Here is a 17,790-nt window from a genome sequence, read left to right as displayed (position 1 = left end):
CGCCCGGGTCTCCGGCCGCGGAGCGGAGCCGCGCGTCTGCAGCGCCACGCCCCAGGGTGCTCTACCGGCTTGGGCGGGGCCGGGGCTGTCTGGAGCGGGGGTCCGCGGGGAAATGAGATGCTAATGAGACTCTCCTAAAGCCAACTTCTGCTGCTTTCTCTCTGCCTCTGAACTCACCCGCTCTGACTCAGTCGCCCGCGGGGCAGGGAGCGGCCTCTCCCAGTTGCCGCTCGGCGGGTAAGTTGTCCAGCTGCGCCAGCTGTGCGCCCCACTACGCGCGGGCCCGGGGCGGGGGCCTCCCGGGGAAACGCAGCCCCCGGCGCTCGGGCACCACGCCCGGCCTGTCCCCCCCCCAACCCCCCGCCTCTCCCTCCCCTCCCCTGCGCCCCGCTCAGCCCCCCTCCGCTCTACAGTTCAGATGGGCTACCCCTCACCCCGCCTCCAGTGGTGCATCTCCCTCTCCATCCTTCCGGTTCCCTCCGCCCGAGCCGCCTCCGGCCCTCGTAGCTCCTTTGTCCGGGAGTCATCAGTACGGGGGACCCCTCCGCTCCCCCTTCCCGCAGGGCTTCCTCCTTCCACGACTTCCGCCCCCAGGGAGGACCTTTGCCCCGCCTGGCCTTGCGTCCTCTCCTGTTTTGGTGACCCGCAGCGGGCCACTTCAAGCCCCCTTCTCCTGCGTCGCAGAGGCCCGCGGAGCTCCGGGCGGCCAGAAACGGAGGAGGGTCAGCTCCAGGGGGACCTGCCCCCATCGCCGCCTCCCACCCTCCCTAACTTCCCCCAGGGGCAACTCCAATCTCCGTACCCTCATCCCCTCCCCTGGCCAGGCGTGCTCGGGCACCCCTCAAGTCGCGTGGGGGTCGGAACGGGGGTGGGGGGACAAAGGGACGCCTAGTCTCAGGAGATTCCAGTGAGCGAGCGTGAAGGCGACCGGGAGGGGCGTGGGGGGGGCGGGAGCGGGGCGGGGCCGGCCCTCGCTGGTCGCTCCCCCGCCCGCCCTCCCGGGGCCCGCTGGAGCAGAGAACTTCTCAGGACTGTGAGTCAGAAATAGACGCAAGCCTCGCGTCTGTCAGTCGCAACATCCTCTGACTGTTGCGGTAGTTTTGAAGGTGGGAAGTGGAACCTACCTGATTAGAGACTGCGCCGCCGCCCCCCAAACCCCCTCCCCGAGGAGGACGAGAGCAGAGGAGGAAAACCTTGTCCCTGGCAGAAAACAACTGCACACCCAGAGTGGCACGTGAGGCGCCTGGCTCCTTAAGGTGTAGGGTGAGAAGGGGCAGTGCAGGCGCCCAGCAGCTGGGGGAGGGGGTATTAGAGCTGCCCCTGTCCCAGCGCAAGGAAAGCCTTCCTCCCGGGCAGCCTGCGCCCCCCACGTCTGAGCATTCCCGCCCCTTGGGCTCCACCGCGCTCAGAGAGCCCTGGCAGGCAAGGCTGAGCAGAAGGCTCGCCGCCTCCCCGTGCCTAGGGCTGCAGTTTTCCTTTCCAAATTCAGCAAATTTCCCTGGGGGTGGAGTAGATTCTTGGCTGGGGAGGGGCAGGGAGGGAGGAGCAGAGCCAATTTGAGGTGAGTGAATCCACAGGGGTCACCAGCTGCTCTCTTCTCTTGCCCTTCCTTTTCCCCTCCTCCCTTCTGCAGACTCCTCCCCCTCTCCCTCTCCCTTTCCAGAAGCCACTCGCCTCTGCCCAGCTGTCCCCCTTCCTGAGAGCCCCGGGGGCCTCCATGTCGTCACCCACACCCACCAACCCAGCGCATGCCCACTTTGAGAGCTTTCTGCAGGCCCAGCTGTGCCAGGATGTGCTGAGCAGCTTCCAGGGGCTGTGCCAGGCTCTGGATGTGGAGCCTGGCGGGGGGCTGTCCCAGTACCACAAGATCAAGGACCAGCTCAACTACTGGAGCGCCAAGTCGCTGTGGGCCAAACTGGACAAGCGCGCCGGCCAGCCTGTCTACCAGCAGGGCCGGGCCTGCACCAGCACCAAGGTGGATACAGGGTGCCCTCGATAGGGCATGGAGAGTAGGGGGCAGTCAGAGGCGGAGGGGACGCCTCACCCACACTGTCTTGTGCGTCTGCAGTGCCTGGTGGTGGGCGCTGGCCCTTGTGGACTGAGGGCTGCTGTGGAGCTGGCACTGCTGGGGGCCCGCGTGGTGCTGGTGGAAAAGCGCACCAAGTTCTCTCGCCACAACGTGCTGCACCTCTGGCCCTTCACCATCCATGACCTGCGGGCACTCGGGGCCAAGAAGTTCTATGGGCGCTTCTGCACAGGCACCCTGGACCACATCAGTGAGCACCACGTGGTGGCTTAGAGGGGCGGGTGAGCCTGGGTCCAGAGGCAGGCCAGAGTGGGGGCCACTGGGTCAGCCAAGAGGCAGAGTGGACAAGAGTCACTTCGGCCAGGTGGCCTTCAGGACCCAGGTCCCTCATATGTCAAATGGGCAGTGAGACTGGGCACACACTGGTGCTTGGGGAGGCTGTGCAGTGTGGGGTGTCTGTTCCTAATGACCTCCTCCCTTCCAGGCATCCGGCAGCTTCAGCTGATCCTGCTGAAGGTGGCATTACTGCTGGGGGTGGAAATTCACTGGGGTGTCACTTTCAGTGGCCTCCAACCCCCTCCCAGAAAGGGTAAGTACTCTGCTCCTGGAAACCCCCACCCACCATGGAGACCTTGTCCTTTGGAGAGAAAAGGGTGGGATTGGGAGTTTGCCGCGTCCCCTCTCTAATTAGTGGGGCTTTGGCAAACCACTCTGCGCCTCAGTTTGAGTACCTGTAAAATGAAAATAACATGTTCTTCCTTACCTACCTGCCATGGCTATTGTGAAGGTGTAATGTTAGACTGTGTGCCATTGCTCTCTTACTGGGAAGTCCTTTACACAGGTATTTTTCCCCAGCTGAGATGGCTTCCTTGTCTGTTTGCTCATTGTTTTTGCTCTTTGTTTGAGCTCATTGTCTGTTCATTGTTTCTGCTTGCTGTGTGCTAGTTGTCTGTTTTTGTGGGGTTTTTTCCTTTAGGAGGCACTGGAAACAACTGGGACGTCCAATGTGGGAAGTGGGCACTCAATTCCTTGAGCCACATCTGCTCCCTGCTCATTTGAGGTGTTTTTTGCTCATTGTCTGCTCCTTTGGTTGGTTGTCCACTTGTTGATTTTGCTCAATGTCTGCTTGTTGTCTGCTCATTGTTTGTCTTCTTTAGGAGGCACTGGGAATGGAATCTGGGACCTCCCATGTGGAAGACAGGCCCTTAACTACTTGAGCCACATCCACTCCTTACACATGTACTTTAATTGTTTGACTTGCTCATCCTGGGAGTGTAAGAGCCCCTTCTGACCTCCACACCTTGTGCCTGTCATGCCTTCTGCCCCAGGGAGTGGCTGGCGTGCCCAGCTCCAGCCCAGCCCCCCAGCCCTACTGGCCAACTATGAATTTGATGTTCTCATCTCTGCAGCTGGAGGTAAATTTGTCCCTGAAGGTGAGTGCCTCAAAGAAGCCAGCATCTTGGGCTCCCCCGGGCCTGTTTAGATTGTTATACTCCTAGTTCTTCTACCACCCAACATCTCCTGATGCCCTCTCCCCAGGCTTCACAGTGCGAGAAATGCGTGGCAAACTGGCCATTGGCATCACAGCCAACTTTGTGAACAAGCGCACCATGGAGGAGACGCAGGTGCCTGAAATCAGCGGTGTGGCCAGGATCTACAACCAGGGCTTCTTCCAGAGCCTGCTCAAGGCTACAGGTCAGGGCCCCTCTCACGGGCTTCCCTTCCCCCTTCCTGGCTGGGGCTGGCCCTCGCCTCTCCCTCCCAGACCTGTCCTCAGTCCAAGGAATCTGATTCCATCTTTGGGGTCTTGGAGGCCAAGGGGAAAGGACCTGAGCCCTGGGAATTTAGCAGGCACAGACTTACTTGACCAGCCAGCTTGACGTGTCTTTGAAATATTTCACACAATGCATGGCAGTTTTGCTTTGTGCTCTAAATGATACGAATTCAAAATGATGTTGGTACTTCAGGGAGCTGTCTTATGTGTACTCTGGCATCACACTGCCACACCCCCTGGGGCGTGTAACATCCCACTTCAAGAAGCCGGGGTGTTGTCCGCAAGCATGTGACCATGTGGTGCAGGTCTCCCAGCTGCCACTCTACCCACATTTCTGTTTGCCCAACCCCGCAGGCCTTCTGGGCCTGGGACAGATGGCCCTTGGAGCCACCCATAACTTGGGGGGCCCCTGTGTATGACCACTCACTACAGCCTAAGCTGTGGTCGTAGCTGTCAGAGGTCAGGCCATGCTGGGGAGTGGGGAGAGGGGATGCCTATCCAGGAGGAGGCGCATTCCTGCCCCTGCCCTGTGCCCCCAGGTATCGATCTGGAGAACATTGTGTACTACAAGGATGACACCCACTACTTTGTGATGACAGCCAAGAAGCAGTGCCTGCTGCGACTGGGGGTGCTACACCAGGTGGGGCCTGGGCCAGGGCATGGGGTGTGAGAGGTCAGTGGCCCTGGGAGGTAGAGGCCAGGCCTGGACACAGACAACCCTGAGTATGGAGGGTCCCACCCTCTCCTGTCTCCATCCTGCCATATCCTCCAACTGCACAAGCTCTTTTTCCTGAGATTGTGACATAGCCCCCAGGAGTCCTATTCTGAGCTAAACACCTTACATCAGCCACAGTACTACAGACATAAGCTCTAGGAGGGCAGGATTGTTGTCTCTTTGTCTTTTGCTTCCTGCTGAGTCCCAGTGCCTAGAACAGTGCCTGGTGTAGAGTAAGCACTCCATGAATCTCATGCTGGATGAATGAACCAGGCAAGTGCAGACCACGTGGTAGGTACTGTGTTGAGAACTCTTAAGTCTGTTTTCTCGTTTAATTCTCAAGAGCACCTTGAGAGTCAGGTACATTATCTGTAAATCACAGAAAACCGAGGCTCTGAGAGGTTCAGTCACCTGTCCAAAGCCAGCATGTGACAGCAATGCTATTAAGTCCCAGAGGCAGGGTGGGGCCTGGGACCCACAGGGGCAGGATGGGTGCTGGGGAAGGGCTTGGGCCTGGGAGGCAGGACCTTTCAATTCTATCCAGGCCCAGCCTTCAAATGCTGTGTGGTCTGGGGAAGCCCCTTTGCTTCTCAGGGCCTTAGGATGTACACCTTGCATACCCAGTGGGTGGGACTGGCATTGACCCTGCTGGTTCTGATCTGTTGGCCTGTAGGACTGGCCGGACACGGATCGGCTGCTGGGCAATGCCAACGTGGTGCCCGAGGCTCTGCAGCGCTTTGCCCGGGCAGCTGCTGACTTCGCCACTCATGGCAAGCTCGGGAAGCTGGAGTTTGCCCAGGATGCCCACGGGCGGCCCGACATCTCGGCCTTTGACTTCACAAGCATGATGCGGGCGGAGAGCTCTGCTCGTGTCCAAGAGAAGCACGGTGCCCGCCTGCTGCTGGGACTGGTGGGAGACTGCCTGGTGGAGGTGAGGGGGTACGAGGTTCCTGACTGGCAAAAGGAGGGGCTTTCTGGTATTTGAGAGGCAGAGGTACAAGGGCTCCCTGGCTGGAGTAGGAAGCTTCCTAAACAGAAGAAGGGATGCGAAAGGTTGGCTTGTGGAGGGGTGGAGCTGAGGGCTGCTTGGTGGAGGGGAGAGGCTGCAAGTAACATGACCTTGCGGGACATCTGGGCTGTGGGACTCTCCCCTTGGCCTCTGGCTGAACTGCCTCCTCTCCCTCTGACCCTGCAGCCCTTCTGGCCCCTGGGCACTGGTGTGGCCCGGGGCTTCTTGGCAGCCTTTGATGCAGCCTGGATGGTGAAGCGGTGGGCAGAGGGCACTGGGCCCCTGGAGGTGTTGGCTGAGCGGTGAGGCCTGGGTAGGGATTGGGGGCTGGATATGGGACTAGGGGGTGCTGGGTGAATACGTGGAGGAATGGACGAAGGGAATGAAGAGAAGGCCTGGCAGTTCTTGAAGGGTGGGTATGATGGGTGCCCCCCCCCACTCATGCCCCTGCCCCACCCTCCCCAGTGAGAGCCTGTACCAGCTCCTGTCACAGACATCCCCAGAAAACATGCATCGCAAAGTGGCCCAATATGGGCTGGACCCAGCCACCCGCTACCCCAACCTGAACCTCCGGGCTGTAACCCCCAATCAGGTCAGATCACCCTTCCCCCCCACGTTCCCCAAGTCAGCCCCCAGGGCAGGCTTTCTCCTAGGCCCCTGTCAGTGCTCCCCCAGGGCCCCCCATGGGCTGAGGTGGGAAGTGGTGAGCCTGCCTCGAGACCTGGGAGGGGCTGCCTTAGGTCCGAGACCTGTCTGACGTGGTGGCCAAGGACTCTGTGCAGAAGAAGAGTGACAAGACAGATGGGGGATGGCTGGTCACCGGTGAGAAAGCCCCGCTCCAGGGGAGTCAAACTATCTACCACCCGGTGGGGTACAGGCATGGCCAGTCAGAGCAGCTGCAGCCTCGCGGCAGGAGCTGGGTGCGGCCAGGACTTTAGCCCGGGTGCTGGGCCGCTCCAGCCATGGCAGTGTGCACTTTCGGTGTCTGTGCTCTGTTCCCAGCTCTCTGTCTGACCCCTTCCAGCCGAGCAAATCCCAAACGCACCTCTCCTTTCAGTTTCTTGGCCTCCTTTGCCCCTCAGTTCACAGCCTGCTGCCCTCTCTGTGGCTAATAGGGATTTTGCTTTATTCATTCCCCCACTTTATTGCAAAAAGGGGTTTCTTAATGAGAAAATTGGGGTGGAGGAGGTGCTGCCGACAGTGAGCATTAGGCGGGTTCCCCACTCCTCCCATACGGACCCCACAGTCTGCCAACGGGGCTCTCTGTGAGCCTGAGGGGGGTGGGTACACAGCACAGCCTTCTCCCCCAGGGTCGGCAGGCACCCAGGAGGAGCTGCTGCGCTGGTGCCAGGAGCAGACGGCAGGGTACCCGGGGGTCCATGTCACCGACCTGGCCTCCTCCTGGGCTGATGGGCTGGCCCTGTGTGCCCTGGTGCACCGGCTGCAGGCTGGCCTGCTGTGAGTGGGGAGCGGAGAGGGGGGCCCCCAGAGCACACGCTCTTTCCTGTCCCTAACCCTCCCTGACTCCAGTGTGCCATGGTAGGGAAGTCCCCAAGTAGGCGAGTGTGCACCCAGCTGAGCCCCGCTCTACCACTCGCTAACAACCCTGTGCCATCAGTGCCCCTCCCTGGAGGCGGTACTCCTGCCTCTGCCCAGCTGAGAGTCTGTGAGAACCCCATGCACCAAGATAGGGGAGAGCTTTGTGAGTGGTCGAGAGCCCCCAGGGCCGGAGCAGCTCTCACTGGGGATGGGAGGGAGAGGTGGCAGAGAGAAGCACGTCCATGCCTCTCCATCCTTTTGTTCCCAGACCCCTGCCCCTCCCATCCTGCAGGCCCTACTTCTCCTTCCCTCTCCCCACAACGGGGCCAGGCTCTTGTCCCCCACTGACTTCTCTATCCCACATCTCACAGGGAACCCTCAGACGTGCAGGGGGTGGGGGCTCTGGAAGCAACCGCCTGGGCACTGAAGGTGGCAGAGCAGGAGCTGGGCATCACACCGGTATTGTCCGCACAGGCAGTGGTGGCAGGGAGTGACCCACTGGGCCTCATTGCCTACCTCAGCCACTTCCACAGTGCCTTCAAGGACAGGCCCCACAGCCCAGGTGACAGGGAGGGTCAGCTGGTGGGACGTGGGTGTGGGGGGAGGTTGGGTGTGAGTGTGAGAGAGGGGCCAGGGCACCCTCTCAGAGCTAGCATAGGGGAGGTGGGCTGGAGTGGGGCTCTCTGTTCCTGGGATATAGTACAGGACCCCCCATCTATGCTGACACCCCACCTCTCTCTGCAGGCCCTGCCAGTCAGGGCTCTCTGGGGACCCCCAGTGCCGTACTCTTCCTTGGCAAACTGCAGAGGACACTGCAACGGACCCGGGCCCAGGTGGGGAGGCTGGGCAGGGCTGGGGCTGGAGGAGTGCCCAGTGGGGGTTCCTGGGGTGAAAGTGGGGAGGACATTTGTAATAGGGGAATAGGGGAGGGCTGCAGGCTCTGAGCCCCATGCTCAGAGTGAAGGCCTTGTTGTAGGAAAATGGAGGAGATGCTGGTGGCAAGAAGCCTCGTGTAGAGGTAAATGCAGGCAGGGCCTGGGTGGTTCTCTGCCTCCCTTCCTCGGGTGCTAGCTCCCCTATGTCCTGTCCCCCTTGTTTTGCTCCCCATCCCAAGTCTGGCTATCCCCCATTCTGCCTCCCTTCTGAGTCTCACTGCCCTTCCACCTCCTGCCCTTTCTATTCATCTGCTCACACCCAGTCCCCAGCTGAGCACTTACCCCCACTTAGGTAGAGGTGGAGAACCCAAATATTGAGGAGTTGCCTGTCCCAGAGCCCGATGTAATCCCGACACCCCCGTCCCATCACCAGGAGGTGAGAGTCAGGGCCCTGATTGCAGGCAGAGGCGGGGGGGAAGGTGTTTCAGGGGAAGGGAAGAACTCTGCAGCCTGCGCAGGCTCCCGCTGACCTTGCGGCCTGGGGGGACATGCAGGCTGGTGCCGACGACCTGTGTGCAATCTGTGGGGAACACCTCTATATCCTGGAACGCCTCTGCGCCAACGGCCATTTCTTCCACCGGAGCTGCTTCCGTTGCCACGTCTGTGAGGCCACACTGTGGCCCAGTGGCTACGGGCAGCACCCAGGAGATGGTAAGTGGACATGGAGTTTCCAGAGGGCCTGGGGCCTGGCCCTGCCTGGCGGGCATAGGAGTTCCAGGATGGAGGGCACTGGGTGTTGGGCACGAGGCAGATACAGATTCAAGATGCCACTTTTCCCCGAGTTTGGGTCCTTCCTGTCCCTTCCAAGGATCAGATGTGGGGTTCTAAGGAACCAGGAGACTGTCATAAATTAATCTGCAAACTCAATCATATCTGTCCCACCACTCACCACCTCCTGGCCCACTGCCCCCTTCCCTGAGAAACCCTGAGTGCTGGGCACAGAAATGCCCTCTCCACCCTACCAGGGCATTTCTACTGCCTTCAGCACCTGCCACAGCCAGGCCACAAAGAGGATGGCAGTGACCGAAGCCCCAAGAGCCCGGTAAAAGCTGTGACTGTGAGTGTGCTCGTGTGCATGTTGGTGGGGTAGAGAAGAGGAAGGGGGGTCTCCAGCCCAGCCTCCTTTGCCGGGGGTGACTGAATGTCCTCCTGCACTAGAATGTCAGCTCCACGAGGGTGCTTTTTGTCTCACTTATTGATGTATCCTAAGTATCAAGAACACTGCCTGACACTTGTGTCAAAGTTCAAGTGAGCTTGTGCCAGAGCGATTCTCAGAAGGGCGGCCTCGCCCACACTGACCCGACCACGCGGCTTTTACAGGAGCTACCCGCACCTAGCAACGATGGCATGCCATCAGCGCCCTCGGCTCCCGCAGTCCCCCAGGAGGGCACCAGTCCCATTCCAAGCCCCCCCCAGCCTACCCGACAGCTGATCCGCCTCTCCAGCCCAGAACGCCGGTGGTTGTCTTCCCTTCACCTTACTCCTGAGCTGGAAACAGAGCCCCCACCCAAACCCCCCCGCAGCTGCTCCGCCCTGGCTCGCCAGGCCCTGGTGGGCAGCTTTGTGGGTTGGGGGGTGCCAGCACAGGGACCTCAAGGTAACTGTTCTGCCTCTGCCCACAGATGTGCTGACCCAGGGTGGAGCTGGAGCAGGGGGTAGGTGGCCCTAGGACTCCTATACAGAGGATCCTGGGGATGGAGAGGGAGGACGTGGGGACCAAGCTATGTCTACCTCCCTCTGCTCAGGGATCCGGATCCCTAGCTCAGTTCTTGTGGCCATGGAGGAGGAAGAAGGGAGTGCCCCCTCCAGTGAAGAGGAGGAGGAAGAGGAAGATGTAGCTTTGGACTCAGAAATAGAGCAGGTGAGTGGGAGGGACCCTGACAGTCTGTTTTGCTCAGGCCAGCCTGTGTGCACTAAATCCCCGCCCCCCATAAAGTCTACCCCATGCTCTTCCGCTGAGCCCCTCGTGGAATGTCTCCTCACCCAGTTTGCCTCTTTCCTGTCCCTAGGCCTCTTATCTTTTCTGCCAGAACTCACCCCAACCCCTCCCAGCTCAGGTTTTTTCCTGCCCCTTCTGAAGTGTTTCCCCAAGCCCCATCCACCAGGGGGCCCGGCCCTACCCCTAAATGGCCTGATCCTGACACAGACCCTGCTGTCCTTGGCCAAGAACTCAGACACCATGAAGAAGTACCCAAAGTGGCGTCGGATTCTGCTGCGCCGTGCCAGGGAGGAGGAGATGAAGAGATTCTGCAAGGCCCAGGTGAGGTCAGGTGTTCCCAGAAGTTCTGAGGTGGTCTCAGAGTCCCCCAACTGCCCATTCTTGAGCAATCCAAAGACTTCTGAGCCTCCTGTCTTGTACCATCAGGCTGCCCAGCGGAGACTAAATGAGATTGAGGCTGCTCTGAAGGAGCTGGAGGCCAAGGGAGTGAAGCTGGAGCTGGCCTTGAGAAGCCAGAGCAGTGAGTGACGAAAGGGGAAGCGAGAAACTAGGATGCCTCTCTGCCTCCCAGCACAGTGTTCAGCCCCCAGAAATTCCTCAGCCCATCAGGGTCTGGCCTGCAGCAGGCTCCCCTGGCCGTGCACACACCTGCCATATCCCTTTCCTTGGGCCCTGCTGCCCCTAAGCCCATGATGCTTATAACCCTCACTAGACAGATGCCTCGATTACCCTTCCCTGTTCTTCCTTCTTCTTAGGTTCTCCAGAACAGCAAAAGACACCATGGGTAGAACAGTTGCTACAGCTCGTGCAGAAGAAGAACAGCCTGGTAGCTGAGGAGGCTGAGCTCATGATCACGTAAGTGGGGGTGGGGTGGTGACAGTGACCTCTGAACCAGGCCCCAGCAAGGTCCTTGGGGCTCCCTGGGCAGCTGTGCCCCATCTATCTCTGACCTCCACAGGGTGAAGGAGCTGAACCTGGAGGAGAAACAGTGGCAGCTGGTCCAGGAACTACAAAGCTACATGAACAGGGAAGGTAAGCCGGGCTCAGCGAGAGGCAGAGGTCACGGGGCTGGTGTTGCACAACCTCGTGACCTCAGACACAGACCAAGCAGCTGAGACAAGTCAAGGGGGGAGCCAGAGAATGGGGCTTTACAGCCACCTCTCCCTTCAGCTCATCTAGAGCTACACCACTGAACTTTCACACACATCTCTGAAATAATGCTGCTGCTAAATAATGCCAAAACACTGGTGTTAGGGAACCTCCTTTCTACAGACCAGGCTGTTAAAGTCACATAGGCGGGGATTAGGTTGTGTCTCTCCGGCCTCCCTGCCCAGTTCTCTGATCCCTAAGCTTCACCTCCTCCCTTTAGAAACCCTAAAGACAGCTGCTGACCGGCAGGCTGAGGACCAGGTCCTGAGGAAGCTGGAGGACGTGGTAAATGAGCGAGATGCCCTCATCCGCTTCCAGGAGGAATGCAGGCTCAGTGAGCTGGCCTCGGGGAGTGGAGCCCAGAGCTAGAAGAGCGCCTCCTTCCCTGCCTCCCTCCCTAGAGGAAAGATGCCCACTGGACCCCTCATAGATGGAGGGATGACTCCCGCCCAGTGCCTGATGCCACACACCTTGCCCCGGGACAGCACAGCCCACACCCCTGCTTGTCTGGGAGGCCTGGGAGAGGACCTCACTTTTACAATAAAAATATTTCTGCCACACACAGGGCTCAGGCTTCATGCAGGTGGAGGAGGGAGATATACAGGGAGGATAGATGTGTAAGAGCCTTAAGGCCTAGCATTCTGACCCCTGCACTGACTCTTGGCCCCCGTCATGCCTCTACAAAGAAAAAGACAGCCATCAAGAGCGTCAAGCTTTATTGTTGTTCCTCAGCTCTATCCCCCTCCTGCTGCCCTAGGAGCTCAACTGGCTGAGGCTCTAAGCCCAAGTCCTGGGCCTCCCTTGCCCTGCCCAGCACTTGCTGGAGCTCGGCCTGGACCCGACATAAGCCCTTAGCCTCCTGCATGTGGAAAAAATAGACTGCTCCCGCCCCCAGCACCATTCCCACACTGGGGGTGAAGAGCAGCATGACAACTTCCCAGGTCCCTCCTGCAACTGCCAGAGCACACAGCAGCACCAGGAGAAGCAGCCCCAGACCAATCACATAGCCAGCCAATGTGGCCCACCAGTGAGCTTGAGCCAGGCCCAGGCCCAGCTCCGTCCAGGCCTCTCTCAGCACAGTGATCAATGGCGACTGCTCGACTGGTCCTAGAACAAGGCAGTGGGGTGGGAGAGAGACGGTTAGAGTGGAGAGGTGCTGTCTTGAGATAGGGAAGTGCCAGGGGAAAGGATGGGGGTGACTCACTGCGGGTGGGGCTAGGACCGTGCTGTGGTGGGCTGTGCCTCACACACAGAGTAGCCATCAGGGCCTCATGATCAGAGAGGGGCGTGACGCCAGGAGGGTCATGGTCAGTAGTGGTTTTGAGGTTCTTACAGGAGATGTAAAACCCAGAGACTGCCTACGAAGAAAGGGCCAGAAAGCAGCATGTACGTCAGGGTGCCAGCTCCTGGCCATCCCATGCTCCAGGCACCAGGGATCCAAGACTAGATGAGTTGGACAAAGGCCCAGCAAAGGCTGGCAAAACAGGAAGAGGTGCAGTGAGTAGAGGCTAGTGAGGAGGCCTGACCTTGTACAGCACATAGTCGATGCGGATGCCAGAGGGAAAGGGCTCCAATTCCTGCTTGTTGACGTAACAGTTCTGGGGTACCATTGTACAGCCCTCTTCACAGCCCTAGGTGAAGAGGTGCTCATACTAGGATGCGGGAGGAGGAGGAGGAAGAGAAGCTGGGGCCAGAGACGATCAGGCAGGTCCTCACCTTGAAGTCCCGAGTCTCGAGGAAGGCATCACGCAATCCCGTCCACTCCTTCAGCAGGCGGCAGCTCAGGTCTTTGGGGTGCGAGTTGAGGTCCCCACACAATAGAACCACGTCTGCCCTTTTGGATGTGTGGCTGGGGGAGCCAGGCAAGTGAGGCAGGCGTTCTTCCCTCACCAGCTCTGCCCTATAAATGGGGCATTGGCCACCCCTCAGCCCCTGGGCCCACCCCACTTCCCCTGTCAAACCCAGGCTCACACACTGGATGAACTGGGCCAGTTCCCAAGCCTGGGCCACGCGATGTGTTAGGTAGACATCCTTCTGTCGACTGTACTCGGCAAGAAGCTAAGCAAGACAGAAGAGATGACAGCAGATAAGATGGAGAAACCCAGGGACAGGAAGTGTATCTAAATTAAACTTGTGTCTGTCACTCGGCATGGTACTTGGTACAAAAAGCTTGAACCTTGGCTACTGCCATTTTAGATTTTTTTTTTTCAGGAGGTATCGGGGATTGAACCTGGGACCTCATACATGGGAAGCAGGGGCTCAAGCCAGGGAGCTACACCCACTCCACCTTAGATTTTGCCCCGCTCCTCATCCCAAAGAACATAATTAGGGGAGTCCCAGCTCTCCGGTCCCAGTCCTAAGCTCTGCTGGCTTCACTCACATGGGTCACGTAGGCGTTGACCACCAGTCCGCTTAGGTGGAGCACCAGCAGCCCCACGGCCTTCCCGCAGAACCAGTCTCCATGTTGGATCTGCAGCAGGAGGGGCAGGGAGTCAGGCTACTGGGGAGAGGGAGCTGCAGGGCACTGCTACCTTCTTTCTGCCTATCCCTGCAGCCCCACCTTATGTTAATGGGAGGCAGGAGGTGAGGAAAGGAGTGGAGGAGGTCAGAGGGCAGACTTACCATGTAGGGGTAGCCGTTGAGGGTATAAACGTGCTGGGTGAGTTCCTGGATTGGGTGTTTGGAGAAGATGCAGAGGCCACTGCCAATGAGTCCGCTGAAAGCCAAGCCCCGTTTAATAGCCCGAAAGGCAGGAAGAGAAATACCCCATCCCACGTTCCTCCCTCTTTCCCTCCCTTGTCTCCCAGCTCTCACCAGCTACTTTTTTTTTTTTTCTCCTAGTTGCTGGGTCATGCCCCAGAACAAAGCTCAGCAGCCCTTGTATAGGAGGAGATGGGCTGAAGAGATAGGAGTTTCCTGGTTCCACCCTCTCCTGCTTCACACCAATAGGGAGAGAACACTGGCAAAGAGGGAGGAGGGTGCAGGCAGGCTAGGGAAGGGATGGCGGAGCCCAGAGCCTCCTGGTCTAAGAACAAGCTTCCAGGCCAGTAGGCTTCTCACCTCCTGAAGTAGTGCGCAGCTGGGTAGGTGGGCAACAGCTTCTGTCTCAGGGTCTCGAAGTCCTGCTCACTCCACACCTGAAGAGTGGTGCGTGAATACCTGACCAGCCCTTCCCCCAGCAGTAAAGTCCCCTCCTGCGCCCTCCCAGCCTCAGCTCCCTCCAAACACAATCTCACCTCCTGCAACAGCGCCAGGTCGAAGCTCTCCATGTTCAGAAAGTCTCCCAGGCGCTTCATGCGATCTGCCCGGTGCTTGCTCAGGTAGGGAATGTTCCTGAGGAAGAGTGGAGCCAGAGAGGGGATGGCTGGGGTGCTCAGCCTTCCGGGCACTACCAGAGCTGGGCGAGACGTGCGTCTTGGACCCGCGCAGAGGGGCTTCTGCACACAGATCGTAGGCCAGCCTAGGGCCGCGGCTAGGGGTGAGGCGGGCCTTCCTCCGGCTGTGCGTGCAAAGGGAAACGCGGCCAGCAGGCCCCACTCACCAGCAGTTGAGGTTGAAGACCCGCAGTCGCAGCGTGAAGTTGGGCTTCATGGCGTGCGGGTCGCTCCTGGGCCGCGGGACTGCTCGGTTCCCGCGGTGCCGGTCGGACCCGGGGCGGGCGGACGGCGCCTCCTCGCGGCGCGGCGCGCACAGGTGGTTTGGCCGCGGCCCCGACGCCGGCGCGGCTCAGGCTCAGGCCCAGGCCAGGGGCCGCTCTGCCCGGGGGAGGGCGGGGGCGCCGGTCCCGGGACCGACTCCCGCGGTGTCTGGGCAACCGACCCTCCGGGCCTAAACTGGCCGCGGGTCCGGGCCGCTTGTCCACCCGGAAGGGCGAGCTGCTGCGAAGGCCGGGCGCTGGGGGGGCGCCGAGGGCCGCTCGCGAGGAGCCGAGGATCCCCAAGGGGGCCCGGGCGGCCGCCTTCCTTCCGTCCCGAGCCCGGGCGCGCGGGGCGCTGGGCTCCCGGTTCCTCGTCCCCGAAGCTCGCACCCCGGTGGCTTTTCCCGCCGCCGTCACAAGCAACAGGCGGCAAACTGAGGAACAGCCGGGCGGAGACCTCGAGTCCCACTCCCCGCCCCCCTCCTCCCGGCGCGGGCGGGGGCGGGGCCACGCCGTTGCCCCGGCGACGCGCAGTGTTTGTCCTCTGGGGGAGTTCCCGAGCTGCGGCCATGGCGCAGTCCGCGCCGTCCCTGCCCAAACCCGCCGGGTTCCTCCCGCAGTCGCCGCCGGAGCGGCCGCTGCAGGTGAAGGTGGTGGGGCTCTTCAAAAGCTCCAGCTTTCAGATTGCGAAGTCCACAGCTGAGGTAACCGCAAGGAAATCAAAAGTGTTCTCGGAGCCCCAGTCTCCAGGCTGGGAGGGCTCGCTCAGCGTGGGTTGGAGCGCGTAGAGGGCTAGTGCGGGCCCCGCGCTGGCGTTCGGCTTTTTCATCCTTCGGAAATGGGCGACCTTTAAAGGGGGATCCGAGTGAAGGAAGCGTTCAGAATCTTTCTGGTAATTCCTCCCTCTACAAACACCTTTTATTTCACGTTAATTTTTAACTGAATTATAGATTTTTAAAATTCATGACAAATTTGTGTAGATCAAAATATTGCCATGAAACTAGCTGATTTTTACAACCTACCTCCCTAAGTGACTTTTGAAAACTAGTCATTCGGGAACTTTTTTCTGTTGCAGTCACTAAATTCCCATCGAAATAGGTCCTTTATGGATTTCTTAACAAAACGCCCACAAATGCTCCGGAGAATCCAAACATTTCTTTGTAAACACTCAAGGAAAACCAATTTATTTTATTTAAGAAACGGAAAGAATTTGTCCAGGTTGTGCATTGACACACGAATGACCTGAACAAAGGTGAAATGTAGAATTGTTCGAAATGTTAATACCCAGAATTCAGCAGTCTTCAGCGTTAGCTCAAGGATGCTGCTGTGAGATTATGCCAAGTTCATCTCTGTCAAGACCCCAGTAGATCCCATTCCTGATTCATGTCTCTCTCCCAAAGCACCCAGCTGGTCACCACCCAGAATGTTTCTAAAGAGTGAATGAATTAGAAGACCTCTTAAGAAATCCCTCCCTTCTTGCCTACTGCGGTATCCATATAAAGAAAAATTTACAGTTCTGTCAAATCAGGGAATTACCTAATTTGTAAAATAGGGAAAGCTTACATCAAGCTGAAGGAAATAAGTGCTCAGAAGTCTGAAAATGATAGATGGAGCATCAAAAGAAATAGAAATTATATTAGCAAGGCGGATGGAATCAACCAAGTTTTGTGTCAAAAGTTCCTATGTAATGGCTTTGAGGATTTTTCCCTTGTTTTTCTTGGCTTCTCTTTTCAAGACACCTGCTTTCCATGTCTCTTCTGCCCTGCAGAGGAGGTATCAGCAAACTTTCTATAAAGGGCTAAGTAGTAAATATATTAAGCTCTCGAGGCCATAAGGTCTCTGTTACAACTACTCAGCACTGTTATTACAGCATGAAAGCAGCCGTAGACTATATAAGTAAATGATCAGCAATATTCCAATATAACTTTATTATGGACATTGAAATTTGACTTAAATATAATCTTCACATGACACGAAGTACAATTCTTCTTTTTATTTCTTTAAAATTTTTAAAAATGTAAACACTGTTCTTCTCCCAGGTCTTAGAAGAATAGGCAGTGGGCCAGATTAGCCCACTGGTCATAATTTGCCAACACCTGCTTTAGAGGACAGTAAGTCCTCTATAAAAATAATATCTGTATTAATGATGTTAATTTTTCATTTCTTAAGCTTTTGCCTACTAGAGTGCTGTTTGAATATGAAAGTATCAGTGTAAATTCAGTTAATTCTGTCTTAATAAAGGACCCTTGAATGTACTTCCAACGTGGGAATTCGAGAGCAATCCTTATGCCTAAGTTATTGGCAAAGATTTAGGTTTGAAAAGACTAAGTATTACATATATTTTAGTTTGGATTCTAGAACAAACACTGAATTACAAGGACATTGTGCTGTGCTTAATTTGAAAACTGTCGGGCTTATGAGTGATTCCAGATTCCTTCATTTGAAACAGCAGTCATCTGCACAATTGCTGTAGACTGAGCAAAGACACTGAAATTGAGAAAAAGGATATGTCACCTGCTTGTCGGGTACAGTGGTCTAAGAAGGAAAAGGGCCTGTGGCCTTCTTCTTCTATGCCTGGTCCCAGGGCAGGATACACTTACATCCTGGCATCTCCCCCTTGGAATGCTTGCCCCCTCTTGTAGACCAGGACAGGGCCCCAAGCACCATCCTTAGCTCCTTAGTGGAGAAGGTGCTGACAGTAGTGACTTATCAAAGATAAACCCAATGTTACTTTCCTTGTTGGCCCACCTGCTCCTAATACCCACCCAGAAAAGTGAGGCCTGATATTTGTTGTCTCAACTGCCTTTTCTTGCGTTATGAGGCGGCAAAGGTGAATAGATATTAGGAGGAATCAAAACATTCTTGGGGGGAGCAGGGATTGCTAACCAGTAAGAATTTTCTCTGATTTATACCGATGGAGAAATATATGTTAATCCCAAACATTCTCAATATCTAAGCCTAAAAATAATATTTACTTCTCTTTTTCCAAAGGGGTATGACCTTAGCAAGATCCTTTTGGTCCTTCTCTGTACATGAGTGAAATAAAGCAATAGCAGTTATTTAGTTT

General features: G+C 57.4%; 3 protein-coding genes across 7 annotated transcripts in view; 2 read left to right on the top strand and 1 right to left on the bottom strand.

Annotated features, from left to right (window-relative positions):
- Positions 1–368: 368 nt before the first annotated feature.
- On the top strand, positions 369–11,646 carry LOC101446608 (F-actin-monooxygenase MICAL1). 2 transcript variants are annotated; one of them, XM_023591700.3, is made up of 25 exons: positions 369–722; positions 1,634–1,975; positions 2,069–2,276; positions 2,511–2,615; positions 3,355–3,459; positions 3,566–3,721; positions 4,340–4,440; positions 5,189–5,446; positions 5,711–5,826; positions 5,990–6,116; positions 6,265–6,346; positions 6,835–6,982; positions 7,435–7,625; positions 7,808–7,896; positions 8,040–8,081; positions 8,291–8,374; positions 8,493–8,649; positions 8,964–9,040; positions 9,319–9,595; positions 9,744–9,859; positions 10,145–10,258; positions 10,364–10,457; positions 10,693–10,792; positions 10,896–10,969; positions 11,307–11,646. In XM_023591700.3, exons 2-25 carry the CDS (start codon positions 1,718–1,720, stop codon positions 11,453–11,455), a joined length of 3,228 nt encoding a protein of 1,075 aa, XP_023447468.2. In that variant the 5' UTR covers positions 369–722; positions 1,634–1,717; the 3' UTR covers positions 11,456–11,646. The 2 variants fall into 2 exon arrangements, with proteins under 2 accessions (XP_023447468.2, XP_023447470.2); XM_023591702.3 differs by having other exon boundaries at positions 486–722; positions 8,964–9,055.
- A 139-nt stretch (positions 11,647–11,785) lies between these two features.
- On the bottom strand, positions 11,786–15,189 carry LOC101412845 (sphingomyelin phosphodiesterase 2). Its single transcript, XM_004468395.5, has 10 exons — positions 14,628–15,189; positions 14,323–14,419; positions 14,147–14,223; positions 13,709–13,802; positions 13,467–13,556; positions 13,062–13,144; positions 12,803–12,935; positions 12,613–12,717; positions 12,291–12,444; positions 11,786–12,193 (listed from the first exon to the last, which is right to left on the bottom strand). Exons 1-10 carry the CDS (start codon positions 14,675–14,677, stop codon positions 11,802–11,804), a joined length of 1,275 nt encoding a protein of 424 aa, XP_004468452.2. The 5' UTR covers positions 14,678–15,189; the 3' UTR covers positions 11,786–11,801.
- Positions 15,190–15,242: 53 nt separating this feature from the next.
- PPIL6 (peptidylprolyl isomerase like 6) overlaps positions 15,243–17,790 on the top strand; it is a 41,615-nt gene continuing 39,067 nt past the window's right edge. For 3 of the 4 annotated variants that reach the window (XR_009188011.2, XM_012529001.4, XM_012529003.4), the window contains exon 1: positions 15,254–15,427. Coding sequence is in view for 3 of the 4 variants with exons in the window: in XM_012529001.4 (XP_012384455.1) it covers positions 15,293–15,427 (135 nt within the window). In the remaining variant the exon portion in view is untranslated. Of the gene's footprint in view, positions 15,428–17,790 lie in introns of all 4 variants that reach the window. The other variant, XM_004468399.3, reaches the window with a different exon arrangement.

Source organism: Dasypus novemcinctus, chromosome 11 (assembly GCF_030445035.2).
Source record: "Dasypus novemcinctus isolate mDasNov1 chromosome 11, mDasNov1.1.hap2, whole genome shotgun sequence".
Taxonomy (NCBI): domain Eukaryota; kingdom Metazoa; phylum Chordata; class Mammalia; order Cingulata; family Dasypodidae; genus Dasypus; species Dasypus novemcinctus.
Note: the sequence above shows the minus strand (reverse complement) of the source record. Positions and strands in the feature narration are given on the sequence as shown.